The sequence below is a fragment of the Trematomus bernacchii genome, unplaced genomic scaffold (genome assembly GCF_902827165.1).
Source record: "Trematomus bernacchii unplaced genomic scaffold, fTreBer1.1, whole genome shotgun sequence".
Lineage (NCBI taxonomy): Eukaryota > Metazoa > Chordata > Actinopteri > Perciformes > Nototheniidae > Trematomus > Trematomus bernacchii.
Window position 1 is genome coordinate 2,513,954 of NW_022987582.1, and position 16,693 is coordinate 2,530,646.

Here is a 16,693-nt window from a genome sequence, read left to right on the forward strand (position 1 = left end):
CGCGGAGTCAGCGCAGCCAGGGATGAGAAACTTGTCCCGGATATTTACCTAACTATACCTGGCTCTTCCGACGCGCCCGACGTCTGTACAGCGGACAGTTTGAGGAATATAATCTGTCTCTGCAGCGGGAAAACTGAGGTACACACAACTTTGTTTGTCTTTTAAACATTATCTTCCCAAAAACTTCGTTCCAAGTTGTAGTTATTTACGAGGACCGCCGTGGTGGGAGGAAAGTTTGTTATAGAAGAGTTCCTCCTTCTGGGTGTAGCTGTAGAAAACTTCATGTTGTCAACAGGTTTCTTGTCGGTGCTGTGGTTCAAAGTACAGCGAGGTCACAGCAGAGTTCATTATCGACAGTCTGACAACATAAATAAAGGCCCTGTTTATTCATTGGTATGTTTACGTCTGGGAAAGCAGGAGAGGCCATCAGCGCTTTATATCATACTATGTGCACATTACATTTAGGCTTTGGCAGAAACTGTATGTTAACCGCATTACAAAGCAAGATAATTAATGATTAATTCGTCTGTAGCTGTCATGTAGGCACAGACCTCAACATAACAGAAATAAATGCAAGATCCAAAACACCCAGTGAAGTCATATCCACATGCTTTTAAATTAACATTGACTTGTAAGTTCATTAGAGGCATGTCTCTGTGAGGGCTGATTGTGGCAAACAAGTCACTAAACTGGGACCTGCAGCCCTCTTTTAATATATTCAGAATGTGTCACTGTGTTCAAACATTAACTCAAACACTGTGTGTCCTTTCAGAATCAGACTGAGACAGGCCGGCCTGGATCCATTAATCATTCACCTGGAAACCAAGACAGGACAAATGTACGTGCACACACTTGCATGCATATAGATGCAAACACAGACACATCTAGGTTTTATCAAAGGTGGGCAAGTTATTGACTTTGTGCATGCATTGTTGGTGCATGTATGTATGTGTCTGTTTGTGCTACTGTTGCTGCCAGCAGCTGATCTGGGATCAGTCATAGTGTAGATGGGCGTGTTCAACTCTGAAAATGTTTAACATTCTTATCATTCAGCTGCCTGCAAAAGGCGGAGAAAAGCTGAGGGAGAGCAGCAGGGAGAGGGAAGGGACATGTTCAGACCCAGGCCAAATAATTAGGAGTTACTAAACACACACACACACACACACACACACACACACACACACACAGAGTCACTCCTTTGCATTCACGCAGCATTACTCACTGCAGCCTGATACTCCATCCAGCACATATATTGCTCACCACACAATGTCATCGCGCTTTCTTAGGAAGACAACAGCCTGGAAACATCTGACACTGTTTTTGTGGTTGTGTGTGTGTGTGTGTGTGTGTGTGTGTGTGTGTGTGTGTGTGTGTGTGTGTGTGTGTGTGTGTGTGTGTGTGTGTGGTGTGTGGTGTGTGTGTGTGTGTGTGTGTGTGTGTGTGTGTGTGTGTGTGTTGTGTGTGTGTGTGTGTGTGTGTGTGTGTGTGTGTGTGTGTGTGTGTGTGTGTGTGTGTGTGTGTGTGTGTGTGTGTGTGTGTGTGTGTGTTTCCAGGTCCCCACTCCGTGACGAGCTCAGGGCAGGGTATTTGTCTTGAGAGGGAGGGAGAGTTACCGTGGTAACACAGACATGCCAAAACTGGACCTGCTTTGCCTGGTTCAGCTGCTGGACGGCACTATCGAAACCTTCAGAGTCAGCGTGCGTAACACACACACACACACACACACACACACACACACACAGACTCACACTGTTTCCTGTCTGTTGCTGAGGAGATCATATGTTGCTCCTATCCATCTCTGTGCTTTGCTAACGATCATAGCGTCAGTGCAAGATACAGTGACTGAATACTCTTTCCTATTCTCATTGATCTTCATCTCTTATTTATCACGTGACCTTGGTTTGAAGGACACACATTCGCCCCCTGCAGCTTACAGAGCTTGTCACAAGGAGCCTCAACATCATCAGCACATCATGTCATACGCATCAAACACACGCACACTTACACATACAACCTCACACACATATACATGTACAAACTCTGGTAATCACAGAAATTGCTCTTTAGGACACCAGCTGTGCAGCATCTTTCTGTGATCAGTGGGAGTGGTTGTTAGCATTATTACATTCCCCATAACTCTCCTTTTTACAACTGTGCTTTGCTGAGTTTAGAAACGTTTTTGAAATTGTACAGATTTTCACTGAAGATATTGTAGAGCCTTTTTGAAATCGATCTTCACACCTGTGTTGTGTCCACACACATTTAAAATGATTGTTTTTCACTCCTGCAAGAACTCACTGTTCACCGCAGTTTACAGTAAACATGGTTCTCTTCTGATGTGAATGTGCTTCGGGTAACAAAAGTGTGGAGAAAACTCAGATGAGCTGCTGGTATCCCCCAGAGTGATTAATAGTTAAACGACAGAGTGTTGTGCTGCAGATAGAAAGCCTTATTTGCACCTGGTTATATGCATTATTAATTGTTTGTTTCTGTGTTACAACCATTTGAAATATTTAAAATAAAAACAGAGAAACTCAAAGATACAAAAACAATTGTCCTTATCCATACATTTAGCACTTCTCTGACATATGGCATGTTATATTCGCTTGTACAAATAAGCAACCGGGTAATGCAACTCAAAATGTTGGCTGATATGACTATTTGTTTGTTGTTTCCATCTTTCAGAAGCAGGATGAAGGTGTTGTTCTGTTGGACCTGGTATGCGACCACCTGGGCCTGCAGGAGAGGCAGCTCTTCAGTCTGCAGATCAGAGAATCCAGCACAGCCATCGCCTCGATCACAGCCAACACACACTCTCCTGTGAGCTCACTGTTCATCTGCTGCTCATTGGAGCTCGGATTGTTATGTATTGCACTTGCTGATTGCTGTTTAGACGATGATAACCACAGGGTATGCTTACAGAAATGCTTTTTTTAGCCCTGGTTAGCCATTATACTTAATGAATTTCTTTCTCTCAGAGATGGCTGGAGCCGGAGAAACCCTTGAAGAAGCAGATAAAAGGTATTTGGTTTGTTCAGATAATTCACAGTCTGTACCTGAAATAACTTTACTGGATAAACAGATTTTAATACATTTGTTTTAGGACATTTCAATACATGGATTGAGGTGAATTTGCAACTATAGATATATATTCCATTTCTCTGCAGGTCTTGCATCTCCCTTTTATCTGAACTTCAGAGTACGATTCTTCATCTCTGATCCTAACTCTCTGCAGCATGAACAGACAAGGTTAGCATGTGTGTTTTGCACTAATAATATTGATCTGGACAAGTTGTATGCATCAGAAATGCCCCTTTTAACAGGGTTATGTTTAAAAATGAACGCTTGAGTTGGTTCAGTTCCTCTTGTCTCACCCCTGCAGGCACCTGTACTTCCTCCAGATCCGGAGTGACATTAGAGAAGGACGGTTAGTAACTCAACAAATTAATCACCCGCCCCCCCTCTGTGCACAGTTTGTGTTTAGTTCCTTCAATGTGTAATCATGAAGTATGATTGCAGGTTGCAGTGCCCGCTGAGTGCAGCTGTAGTGTTGGCCTCTTACGCCGTGCAGTGTAAGTCCTATCTCTTCTGATTAATGACTTCATAATAACTGAGTGAGTAATTAGCTGAGGGTGCTCTCAATAAGCAGCATCCCTCTGACAGTACCCCAGATGTAGGGCTGTAAAATAGATTGCGTTAATCAATTGCTTGACAAACACAGCATAAAAGACTGCGATGTTGCAATACTTGATGCTACACTTTACAATCAAATCATAATTATTTTCATTTATACCTTTTTTGTTCAATGTTACATTTGGATTCAATTAAATAATATGAATAATAAATAGTTTATCACAAAAAAGAATGTTGTCAATATGTTCCGTTATATCGGTTAACAACATTATCACAAATGTTCCTCATAACGTGCAGCACTACCCACGTGCCAGAGTGTAAATGTTGGATCTGGTAATGTGTGGATGCTGAGTGTCTCTTTCTGTCACCTGCAGCGGAGACGGGGGATCACTGTCCGTCTCGATACCCTGGTTACCTCTCCAAGTGCTTCTTCATTCCTGAGCAGGAGGAAGACTTCCTGTCTAAAGTGGAGGATCTGCATCCACAGCACAAGTAATTCAAACAGTTTTATTACATCTCGTTACCAACAAAAAACAACCGGTTTGTGGTGCATTTGGTTCCAGAATTTGTATGTGACTTTGTGTGTGTGTGTGTGTTTGTGTGTGTTCCTTAGGGGGCTGAAGCAGAGCGAGGCAGAGCTGTGTTTCCTCAACACAGCACGGACGCTGGAGTTATATGGAGTGGAGCTGCATTCTGCAAGGGTAGAGTGATTCCCTTGCTTAAGGGATAGTTTGGCTGTTTTCCCAGGAGGGGTTGTATAAGATACTTATCCATAGTCAGTGAATCGCAGAAGATAGCAATAGGCACCCCTTCTTAGTTTGGAAAAGCAGACAAAATGGCAGAAGTTGCAGCAAGGCCGTACATGATGTTTGGTATATTTCCACTGAAATACTTTGCCGTCAGACCATTATCTCGGCTCTTTTCAAAGTCAGCAGATTCCATTGGCACGAAACAGTGGAGTAAATGTTGCTTATGCTGGTCCCTCGCCTCCATTGGTTAGTTGTTTATGTTATGTGTTACTTGGTGGATCCAAATGTACCACGTAACATACTCAAACTAAACGTTTGTGTTTTGCAAGTATGTTTTTGTCAATAGTGAGGTGTCTTTGAAGAGATTATAGATTACATTAAGTTCCCAATGGAAAGGGAATCAGAATCAGAAACGGGTTTATTGCCAGGTAGGTTCACACGTACGAGGAATTTGACTTGATGTCATGGTGCATATATAAAATATAAACCAAGAAATCTAAAAAAAGTACACGGATAGCGAACTATATTAAGAACACTGTAAAAAAATATAGTTAGATAGCAATAAAATAAAGCAGTAATTTACAGCGAAATAAAATGCAGTGAATTATAGAATATAAAATATTATTAGAATTTATTATTAGAATGCAGTGAATTATAGAATATAACATATTATTATAGAATATGAAATATAAGGTAAAGCATTGAACATTTTCTAGATATAACGTGCATTAAACTGATATTGATTTTACGAGATGGCTACAATGTGTTTTGCTGCTTCCCCCTGTCCACATCATTGCTTTGCCTCTTTGCTATATATTCCTTTCTGTTTCTCCAATCTGGGGGGTTGGCAACTGTATACAATATTAATACACGGACTATAGATAAGTACCTTATACAACCCCACTTCAAAACATCCAAACTGACCCTTTAAACTTTAATGATACACTTCATGTTTCTTCCTTTCTCTGCATCCTCTATGTTCCTCTCATGTTTGACTCTTTCTGTCGATCCCTGGTCTTTCTGTTTCAGGACACCAACGACGCCCCTCTGATGGTGGGTTTGGCCTCCAGTGGTGTTGCAATATTCTGTAATATGATTTGCTCCAGTTTCTTCCCTTGGTGAGTGATAATCACGCTAATTATATATCTTGTTCCTGTATTTTCTCCATTTCCTTCAACCAATTGCATTCTTCACATGTAGGGGGAATATCATCAAGATTTCATTCAAAAGGAAACGCTTTCTTATACATCTGAAACGTAAACACGTGAGTCACTGTGTGATTAATTTGTTCTTAAATATTGTAAAAGGTCTACTTTGAATACACGGTTTCATTTAATTGCTCCACACTCTTAACATGTACATCTATTGAAAGTTTGAAGTCAGCACAATTGATTTGTGTGACTGTATTTTAAGCTTGGCTGTAATTATAGCTCTAATCTTTCTGCAGAATTACACAAATGTGACTACTACATGGTCAGTAGACGTGAATATGGCACTGACTGAATGATTCATGCCCACACTTTTGGCAGGTTATCTCTGTGTGTGTTTATGTGTCACAAGTATTAAATCATTCATAGAAAAATATCAGAAGAGGCAGTCTTTTATTTACGGCAACCTGAGCAGCAACTTAAGTTAGAGACATAACCTTGAATATTTGATTTGCAAAGAACTCCAACAATATCAAGCATTTAAAAAAACTCTCTATGTTTTAGGGGGAGACGCAGGACTGTGAGGTGTCTCTGGTTCTGCCCTGTCCCAAGACCTGTAAGAACCTGTGGAGGTCCTGTGTGGATCATCACTCTTTCTTCAGCTCCAACCGGACCGCCAGGAGCCCCAGAAACAACAACAGCACCGTTCAGGCCTACAAAAAGCTAATAACACAACACCTGGGCCTCAGCAACACTACAACTGAGAGGTGAGCCTTGCACCTGTACAGACAGTATATCCGTCTGTACATGCTCCAGAGAAATACTAAAAACTTTATTTTCCTTCCTAATTTGTAGCGGCCCAGTGGGCCAGCGGGTGGTGGGGGGGATGGTGTGGAACCCAGTCCTGCGGAGGTCAATTTCGTCAGATCACCTAGAGACCGTGAGTCTGCCGTCTAGATCGCCCCCAAACACCCCCAACTGGTATGACCCGACCATCATGACATATCCAGCATCTTTTTTCTCTGAACTCATATTGTGTTATTTGATTCAAATCTTTCTCTCCCCTTGTTTTGCCTGTATGTCTCTCCGGCAGGCGAAGTCCACGAGTTCGCCACGGCATCCGCAAGCCCCGCCCATCCTCAGTTGAACTAACCAATGACATGAAAGACATGTCGGAGGGGGAGGACGTCTTCTACACATACAGGGCGTCTGTGAGCAGCAGCAAGGACAGCGAGGGAGACAATTCACCGCATCAGTAAGTATCAGTTACGGGCCGTCTCCACGGCAGCGCTAAAAAAATCTTGGAGGTGGGCGTATCTGAAGCTTGAGGATTTTTTGCGAGCAACCAATCACATGAATCTCCCGCCCGCGACATACGAAGCAAAAAAGCCCATAGTAAACTGGATATAAACTCCCCAAAACAGGCGAAAACCTACCACTGTCTCTGCCACCTCCCTCCATGCCTGGCTCCTCCGGTTTATATCCCGGTAGGTCTGGTCATAAAGCACCGGGTGATTGATTCGCTACCGCTAATTTCTCCTCCATTTTTTGGAATATGAGGAAATGACCTGCGGTATTTCTCTCCCAGCATACACGCCGTTTGATTGGCTAGAGCTTGAACTGTCAGATTTGCGTACACGGGATTTGATTGGCTGACGCTTCCTCCTCAGCTTCAAAAGTTGAACATTGTTCAACTTTGGATCTTGAAAATCCTGAGAATCTCCGCTCGCCTGCCCACAATGCATTTCGGCGAAAGCGAAAAAAAGTGACGTCACCCCATTCAAAGTGAATGGGCAGAAGCGTTTCAAGATTTTTTAACGGCCCGTTACAACTAAAGTGTGTGTTTGTCTACTTCTTTGGCCCACTTTGAACATCTCTCTCAATTGAGTGGGATTCATGGTGGATTGTAGAATTGAAAAGAAACACATTTTGAAATCTGGATGTTTGGAAAAATAGAAAGGGTTTCAACCTGTAATAAAGTGATGTTTATGAATAATACAAATTATACGAATACAATAATGACAATTATTTATTTATTTAATTATTGCTGCCCTTCAAAACACTTAATGAAACATTAAAGCAACAGTATAAAACACATAGAAATGTATCAGGAAATAATTAAATCAAACGGTAATACACATGTAAACCTTCAGAAAGGCGTGAGCTTTACTGTATAGAAAATACGTCTAACGTGTGTTGTGAAAATATTTATTATAACCAAAGGAAGAATTACAAGAAGAAATTACATTATTATCACATCCATATTATCTTTTATTCTTTAAATCAGGGTAAACAAAATGTCGTAATTTCCTCTCTTCCAGCGGTCCTGGCTCTCCCAGCCATGATGAGGCTTCGATGCATATTGATGGCAGTATAGGAGAGGACGATGCAGAACACAGCTCACAACACTACCAAAAGGTCCGTTATCTCATCATCAAGTTTGTGACTGTTAATCCATCCATGTGCATTAATTCTGAGGTCTTGTGTGATGCAGGGGGCTCTCGGCGACGGGGACTTGATGCTGTTATGCATCGCCCCCGATCACGACGGCAAGTTTGGCTTCATTGTTAAAGTGAGTCTCTTTCTTTCTTAGAATCGCCACACAAGGCAATGTTTTAGTTTTTATTTACTCACATTATTTTTGTGTTGTAACTCCTCCACTCTTGCTACATTTATTTCCCAACTCCTCCTAGGGTGGAGTGGATCAAAAGATGCCTCTAGCCATTTCCCACGTAAAACCTGACTCTCCGGTAAGAGCGAAACAGACGTGTTTGTGTTTTTACGGCCTGGTGTCTCCAGGTGACGTCAAAACTCCTTAATGAGGAATTATCATTCAAAGTACGGACTGATGATGACATATTTTGAATAAGAGCAGATAATTGGCTGCTTGCTAGAAAAATAAAAGGCTATTGTGATGTTATTTATGTATATGATGTGTATATAAATGCTGACAATTAGTAGATGAGTTCGGAAGGATTTTTAATAATAAAGATTTAAAAAGCACGCGTTAGTATGTGGAATGTTGAGCGTCAATACAGTTATCCATGTTTGATCAATGGTCATTTCAAGAAAATATCAATTCAAAACAAACAAAATATCTTGATTCAGATTCCCTAGATTCTTATATATTTTCATTGATACCAAGTTAATTAATGAGCGATACATTTTTACAGTTGAAACATTTCCCTAAAAGTGCTCTCTGGTGGACAAACTATGTACTGGTGACACTGTTTTCTAGTGTAGCTCAGACTTAGTTTGTCATGTTTGTTTTTTCTTGTTACCGGTTTGCTGACCCATATACTAATAGACCCCGATATAGAATGAACTTCAGATTGACGTGTGGTGTGATGTCAGCTTCTTTAATGACTCTGTGTTGTTTGTAGGCAGGTCGATGTGAGCCTAAACTCCTGGAGGGAGACCTGATAGTGCTCATCAATGGTCGAGACATTTCTGAACACACACATGATCAGGTTGTCATGTTCATAAAAGCCAGCCGAGAGTCACACTCCAGAGAGCTGGCTTTGCTCATCAGACGTAAAGGTGGGTGTGTGTGTGTGCGTGCGTGCGTGCGTGCGTGCGTGCGTGCGTGCGTGCGTGCGTGCGTGCGTGCGTGTGCGTGCGTGTGCGTGTGTGTGTGATAGACAGACAGAACTGCTGAAGCAGCAAGTGACATAAGTCTACACACTGTCTGCCATGTTTCTATGAATATTTATTACAGCCTTGAACCGTCCTTGATTCCTCAGGTCCTGGCCGGGTGGCACCCCTGCTGCAGTTACCTCCCGCCCTCACGCTCACCTGCCAATCACAGGGAGGCCGACCCTCACCTAGTCCCTCTGAGCGGGTCACAACACTGGAGGAGTCAATGAGACAGCTGGAGAGAGGAATACAATCTGGCACTCTGTGTTTCCATTTTGAGGTATTTCAAATGGAACTAAACTGCAAATGGATATTTATAAGCAGTGCCAAAATATGTCTTTATTTTAAGCAGGATTTAGTTTGACCCACTCAGTTATTTTGAGCCTTTTAAGTGTTGATTTTTGGGACAGATGGCGGCACTGGCCTGGAATTTGTATATTTTATTTGTGTATGTGCCTGTGTGTGTTTACGCTTGTGTTTATGCTTGTTATTTGTAGAATTTATACAGGAGGAAGCCTGGTCTGACACTAAACTGTGCTCGGCTCTCTGAGAACATGGACAAGAATCGATATAAGGATGTTTTACCTTGTAAGTGCTGATTACTCGGACTACCTGTGTGTCTGTGCCAACTTCTTACCGTGATCTTGAGCTCACCGCTGTCGCACATCATGAAATGTAATTGGTCCAGCCTGCGGTGCGGCGACTGCTCGGTTACGACCCTCACGTTCTGCTCTCATTTCAGACGATGCTACCAGAGTGGTGCTCCAGGGCCAGGAGGACTACATCAACGCCAGCCACATCACGGTGCGCATCACTGATGTGAAACTGAGTGTTTCACATCATATCTCTGTCTGACATTTAATGTAAACTCATCCTCTGTGTAGTGTTTGCATCTGTGTGTGTTTATTTGTCTGTCTCGTAGGTGGCACCCCCAGAGTCTGGTGTGTGTTTACGTTATGTCGCAGCTCAGGGTCCATTGCCACAGACCTGCACTCACTTTTGGCAGACTGTTTGGGAGCAACAGACGCACACCATCATCATGCTAACAACTCTCACCGAGAGGGGACGGGTATACATGCTTTTATACTGTAAACAGCTTAATTTACACAGGAATGGAAATGAGTAAACAGAAAGGAAAACACTTTATTTACATTACACAGCTCAATATGAGCGGTGCATTATCACAGTGATTACTGCAGCGCTGTGTCCTGTTACGTGATTATTGTAATCACAAGGTTCATCTGTGATATTTACACACAAAAATATTAAATTGGCACTGAAATTTGAGTAATTTCAGGGTTTTACAGTGCAGAGAATAGCTAATTGCAAAGTGTGAACAGGATGCCAAAGAGTGAGGAAGACACTTCCACACAGTGACTTATCAAGGTCCTGCTGAATGAAGATGTCTCTGTGTCAGCTGTTGCTTGGTAACCAGATGCTTTCATTAATTGATAATGTCCTGATATTTGTCAAGTGCCCTGAGTTTCTCCCCACTTGACGATCACACACACACACACACACACACACACACACACACATACACACACACACATGCACACACACACACACACACACACACACACACACACACACACACACACACACACACACACACACACTCGCACACACATACACATACACATACACATACACACACACACATGCACACATGCACACATGCACACACACACACAATCAGTTCTCATCCTGCCCCTGATGAATTGCTTTTGTTCCTCTAACTGTCGGGTGGATCATGCAGCGCTCTTGAATTTGAGTTTGATTTGATGAGAGCAGAGTGCAGCTCATGTAGCAGCAGCAGCAGTTAATTGTATCCTGACTGATGACTCATGTCACATGTAATGTAATTTCTCGCCAATGTCATACGTTTGCAGACCAAGTGCCACCAGTACTGGCCGCATCCGCCGGAAGTGAAGGATTATGGGCACATGCGAGTGAAGTGTCACTCTGAGGAGTGTAACCTGGCGTATGTGACGCGACAGTTCACACTGACACACACACAGGTACAGTAGCAAATAGATCTGCAATGATTAGCCGATAAACAGAGAATTAACTGGCAACTATTTTAATAAATGACTAGTTGTTTAAGTAAATGTAAACCGACAACATTTCTTGTTTAAGCTTCTCCAATGTGTACATCAGCTGCTTTTCCTGCACATTTTCTCAACATTATAATAAGATCTATATTTGTGGGGTTTGTACTTTAGCTTGGATACATTTTTGTTGTACCTTTTAACAAAGATGAACCTAAAAAATAAAAAACCGGAATTAACATAGGGATAATGAAAAGAAGAAACATACAATAAAAAGAAACTAAAATAACACAAATACTAGATGAAGATAAAGGAAAATTGGTAGGCTACTGATTTGTTCTTGTAAAAAAAACATGAGGGCAGAGCTTTCAAGAGCAGAGAGAGCTGTATTAAAGAAGCATGTCGTTCAGAAAAGCCAATAATTGGATTTTCTCTTTAATATGGTTTAAAAAAGGATTTCATACTGTATTGAAAACCTTTGAGGAGCCCCTTTAATAAGTATTTTATTTTCTCTCACTTAGTAAAAAGCAGGTCATCTCGGATCCAATGAGTAAAGGTCGGGTTAGCGTGGGTGTGCATCTTTCCATTTAAGTACAATTAGGCATCTAGAGAGTGAGGAAGCAAAAGTGTCAGCTTCAGTCTTACATTTGTGGGGGTCTGGAGGGACACCAAAGACGGCTCTGAATGGAAAACAGGTCAATAGTTTATTTAAAGATTTAAAATGTTAAACCCTAGAAAACAAGACCTTTAACTCTGGGATATTATGATGTACTAATATTGATGCGTTTCTTTCTTATAGGCCAAACAATTGATTGAGAAAAAAAGTCTGTAGGCAAATCAATTATGAAAATAATTGGTTGCAGCCCTACTAGCAAAGTTCACACCTGCTCTCATATCCACATGAGCAAAGCATGACCATGGTCTCACAACACAGATCTGTTTATATGTTTGCAGTGACATGTACCATGTTTGTGCCATATGTTACATAACAGATCTCTCCACAGGCAGCATAATATCCTCAGCCAACATACAGTCACCTCCGTGTGGATGGCTTGGTCTGAATGAGTGCGTGGGCGGGCCAGTGTTAGTGTGTATTACCTGTGTGTATGTGTGGGTGGGCAGGTCTGTCTGGAAGGTGTATATGATGAAGTGTAAAACCCTTTATATGGGAGATAATCAGATTAAATGACCTGTTTTACACATGGACTTCCATGGCAAACAGGTAAATAAACAAATAATGCTCAAAGAGGCATTAAGTATAAAGGCACACACAGAGATAGTGCTGTGTGGGCCCATCTGTTCCTCTGGCGGAGCGAGTTAATCCCTGCGTGGAGTCACAGGCCACATGACCGTTATAAATTCTGAACTCAGCTGTTCTCTATCCTGCCTGTTTTCATCTTTCTGTTTCCCTCTTCACTTCCTGACCTCAGCTCTCAAGTGCGGGTTTGATCTCCTCACCTGCTCAGCCTTTCCACTTCATTGTTATGTTTTTAAGCCTGTAGCGCTGTAGAGTTAGTCTTATGTGGGTAAAATATACAGCTATTGCATCTACAGACTGATCTTAATCTTCACAACAGTGTATCCTTGAACAAGTTTAAAGCTCAAATCTATTCGGTCCACGATATCTGTTATAATTTCTGAGTTTGTTTGGGTCAACTTTCACCTGCTTTTCTTTTGCTATTGCAACTTGATTCTTGATCAGGTCTCCCTTTTTTTAAAAGAGATCTAAACCTCAATGCAACTTACCGGGCTAAATGAATACATCTACTCTTTCCTAAAGGTTACATGTTTACCCTTTCAAATACAGGACTTTAAATATGTTCCTTCTTTTTTCTGTGTGTGTGTTAGCGGGGTGAGGAACGTGCAGTCACACACTTGCAGTATGTCGCGTGGCCCGACCACGGCGTACCCGATGATCCTTCAGACTTCCTGTTGTTCATCAGCTCGGTCAGGGAGAGGAGGCGAGGTGAAGAGCCACTAATGGTACACTGCAGGTAACACATACACACTCACACACTCATAGGGTAAACTGTTAATGAGCACTGCCTGCACGCCTTGAATGTTCACTCAACACCGTGTGTGTGTTTTGAATTTCAGCGCTGGGATTGGACGGACAGGTGTTCTGATCACCATGGAGACGGCGCTAGCTCAGCTGGATGGGGGTCAGCCGGTGTTCCCGCTGGACATCGTCAAAACTGTGAGGGATCAGCGAGCCATGATGGTTCAGACCACGGTACGGATAACCACCACAGTGATTGTTCTCTCCCATAATAAGTTTGTTTTCTTTATTATTGCTATATGATACCCTGTTGATGAGTGAATTTGAATCAGATAAAACATGAAATAAATGCAATACGCACATACCTATGAGGATTGGTTGGGTATATTACATATATACATACATAAATAAATTAAGGTATATCCAACCGATTTGTCTCCTACAAAGGAATATCTGTCCGGTACAAAAGGCTTGACAAGGGGGGATGTAACCACGTATAACTAGTTTATTTTGAAAATGTTTTAGGCAACAGAAGATGTTAAAAGTTTGGGGTGAGCAAGTTGTACTTTGAGGTGTTTTTACTTCCAAAATTATTTTCTTGTCCAACATCATAGTCATATATTTTCAAATCAAATCAAATCAAGTTTTATTTATATAGCACATTTTTAAACGATTTTTGGTCGAGCCAAAGTGCTGTACATATAATAAAAATACTCTGCAGTAAAGACACTTTACAACAAATACAACAGCACAGTTTGTGCAGAATATCAGTATGAGAAAACGACACCCTCTGTCCTTAGACCCTCACATCATACAAGGAAAAACTTCCGGAGTTACAGAGATGCTTAGACAGGCAGGGGAGTGCATTTATGTAGACACGTTGTGCCTCCTTACCTCTGTTCCTTACCTCTTATTCTGCTTTTCTACCCTAGCCTTGAGGAGTGCATGGACGTAGACACGTTGTGCCTTTTCAGTTCTGTTTCTTACTTCTGACTTCATTCTAAGGGAGTGCATTTACGTATTCATGTTGTGCCTCTCCACCTCTGTCCTCTATCTCCTAGGGTCAAAGTTCATATGGCTAGGGATTACTTTGACCGATTTGCGCCGGCCCGGCCCGTGCCTTGCCTTGGACTTCTATACAACTGCTCGGGTCTTGATAGATTGAGTGGGGAAGTTCAGGAGATATTCCCTATATATAAGTTCAGGAGATATTCCCTATATATATTTTCTCTTGGCTCAATACAGGCTGTTCAAATGCATTTACTATTTTAAATAGTGAAGTTAGTGTTTTAATATTGGATTATGCTCAGTGCAATTCTTTTGAAGGGTCAGAATATTTGGTTTAATAAAGTTAAAGCTTCTGGGAGATTGAAAAGTCTTGAGAGCTTATATTATTTGGTGAATATACCTTATAAAGAGACTTTTAATAAGGGAGAGTAGAATCCTCGAAAATGACTTCTCAAATGGCCAACTTCCCAGTTCTTGTCATATGTTGGATCTTGTCATTGACTATAACCTTAATTATTACACACACACTTGGCTGCCACAGTTTTTACGCTGATGGCTGATGAGCTGGAGAAGCTCATCATTTGCACGCTGAGGTTGGAAGCCGTGCTCTGTGGCACCTCAGTGGTATTTGTCGAAGGAGAGGAAAGTGTTACTCATTGCTTTGATAGGAGGTAGCGCTGGGAATATGGCAGCCCTCCAGTCATAAGCCTGCTTCTAGGCCACTGCTGCTACCAATATCTCCCGTATTTTTGAAAGAAGATCCAGTCCCGTGGGCTTCTTCTCTCTGATGCGTTTGTGCTGATGGAAGGCTTCCTCAGGTTTCCCCTCGTATGTTTGTATCCCTGACATTGATGGAAAACATGCACAGTCAGAGGACAAACCTTCATGCTTGGTACACAGACTGGATAAACACATATGTTTGAAGGAAAAGCTTGGCATTGATTTATACTATATACTTTTTCCTTATTGAAAACAAACCTCATAAAAACAGCAAACCAAATGTGTTTCAATTCTTTTCAGATCCTGAGCCTGTCTGTGAAACTGTTGAAAATGAAATAGATTAAAATAGGTCACAAATGCACTGTTAACAATTCAATCTCACCACAATCTCACCCAGTAGCTGGAGCTTTTTTTCCTTTAGTAATTCTTGCAACATGGCTGTAAATATGGCACTTTATATTTCACTGAAATATATCAATTTCAGTGAAAAAGGTTTGAAAAGAAACAAAAACTGCACTGGTGACTATTTTTCTGACGTGTATTAAAACACATTTGGTTGTTAGTGAATATTTCCTCGTGTATTCTTTTATAGCTACAATGAACTTTTATGATTGAAGAATACGGCTTTTGTTTTCACAAACAGGATCAGGTCATTGTTGAATAGTTCCTTTAATATATTCAGCACTTTCAGTGTTGTGTAACAGCTGTAAACTCTTTGTGTGTTTTGTGTTTCAGTGTCAGTTCCAGTTTGTGTGTGAGGCCATTCTGCGAGTCTACAAAGAGAAACAGGAGGGATCTTCAGCACCGTAGCTCGAATCAGCAACAGGACCAAAACAGACACACTTCCAGTTTCATCCTCATCTCATTGCAGGCAACTGCCACAGAGGGACTTACAGCGCTATAGCAGATTAACCTCTGCCACCGCCTGCCTGGTACACAGACTGGATAATGAGAGTATAACCAGCTCCAGAGTACAGCTGTCTGTGTTCTGCGTAGCCTATATTCAATGTGAGAGTATGAATCTTACACCTAGTCGGCCTTAGTGTTTGCTTATGAAGCTCGTAGAGGCTGCGGTCTCCATAGAGACTGATGTAATACTGATGTGAGCTGCTCATTTCTGTCCCCGAGGCCACTCAAGAATGCTGCCTCTACTTATGAAGCTATGTGTGCCTTGAACTGAAACCCAATGGATCGAATGGGGCGGCAGAGGCAGACCTGGATCGTTGTAATCGTTGTTTATCTGTGTGTCCAAAGATGAAGAGCATGGCAGCCTTTAGATCAGTACAGCAGATACTGTAAGGTACAGCACAGAGGAGCACCAAACTCCACTCTTCAACACTGTTAAATTATTAAGACACTTAATAAATTCTGATTTATACTCATGTGTCTGCTTTGTCCGATCTTTCATAGTGAGTGTCAATAATAACATGATTAAATGGGGATTTCTCATTATGTCAAGTTACAATCTTAAACCCCTTTCCCGCTCTACAATACATCTCAAACATCTGGCTTTTAACTTTGGTGGGAGGGGTTACAATCCACATTTATTCCTGGGACAGATTACTCTACACTAGTCAACGTTATTTATCAACTACAGCTCCAATTTGCAATGATGGAAAAAGGAACACCCTAATTTTTAACCCTTTTTCAGTGCATTGCTGTGTGAGATACTCTCTTAAATGAATATATAATAAATACAATAAACATTTTGGAATTATATATTAATGAATGTACATAACAATTCCAGTT

The 16,693-nt window shown here is 41.6% G+C and overlaps 1 protein-coding gene across 2 annotated transcripts; it reads left to right on the top strand.

The window, feature by feature from the left end:
* Positions 1-16,326, top strand: ptpn3 (protein tyrosine phosphatase non-receptor type 3). Of its 2 annotated transcripts, XM_034127547.1 has the most exons (27): positions 1-138; positions 773-838; positions 1,554-1,697; positions 2,686-2,820; positions 2,979-3,021; positions 3,168-3,249; positions 3,383-3,427; positions 3,520-3,572; positions 4,008-4,125; positions 4,247-4,334; positions 5,412-5,500; positions 5,583-5,646; positions 6,095-6,297; positions 6,386-6,511; positions 6,624-6,785; positions 7,852-7,948; positions 8,025-8,102; positions 8,224-8,280; positions 8,914-9,070; positions 9,274-9,446; positions 9,664-9,754; positions 9,909-9,970; positions 10,089-10,235; positions 11,059-11,187; positions 13,066-13,211; positions 13,315-13,450; positions 15,680-16,326. In XM_034127547.1, exons 3-27 carry the CDS (start codon positions 1,629-1,631, stop codon positions 15,752-15,754), a joined length of 2,625 nt encoding a protein of 874 aa, XP_033983438.1. In that variant the 5' UTR covers positions 1-138; positions 773-838; positions 1,554-1,628; the 3' UTR covers positions 15,755-16,326. The 2 variants fall into 2 exon arrangements, with proteins under 2 accessions (XP_033983438.1, XP_033983439.1); XM_034127548.1 differs by lacking the exon at positions 773-838 and having other exon boundaries at positions 9-138.
* Positions 16,327-16,693: the final 367 nt, after the last annotated feature.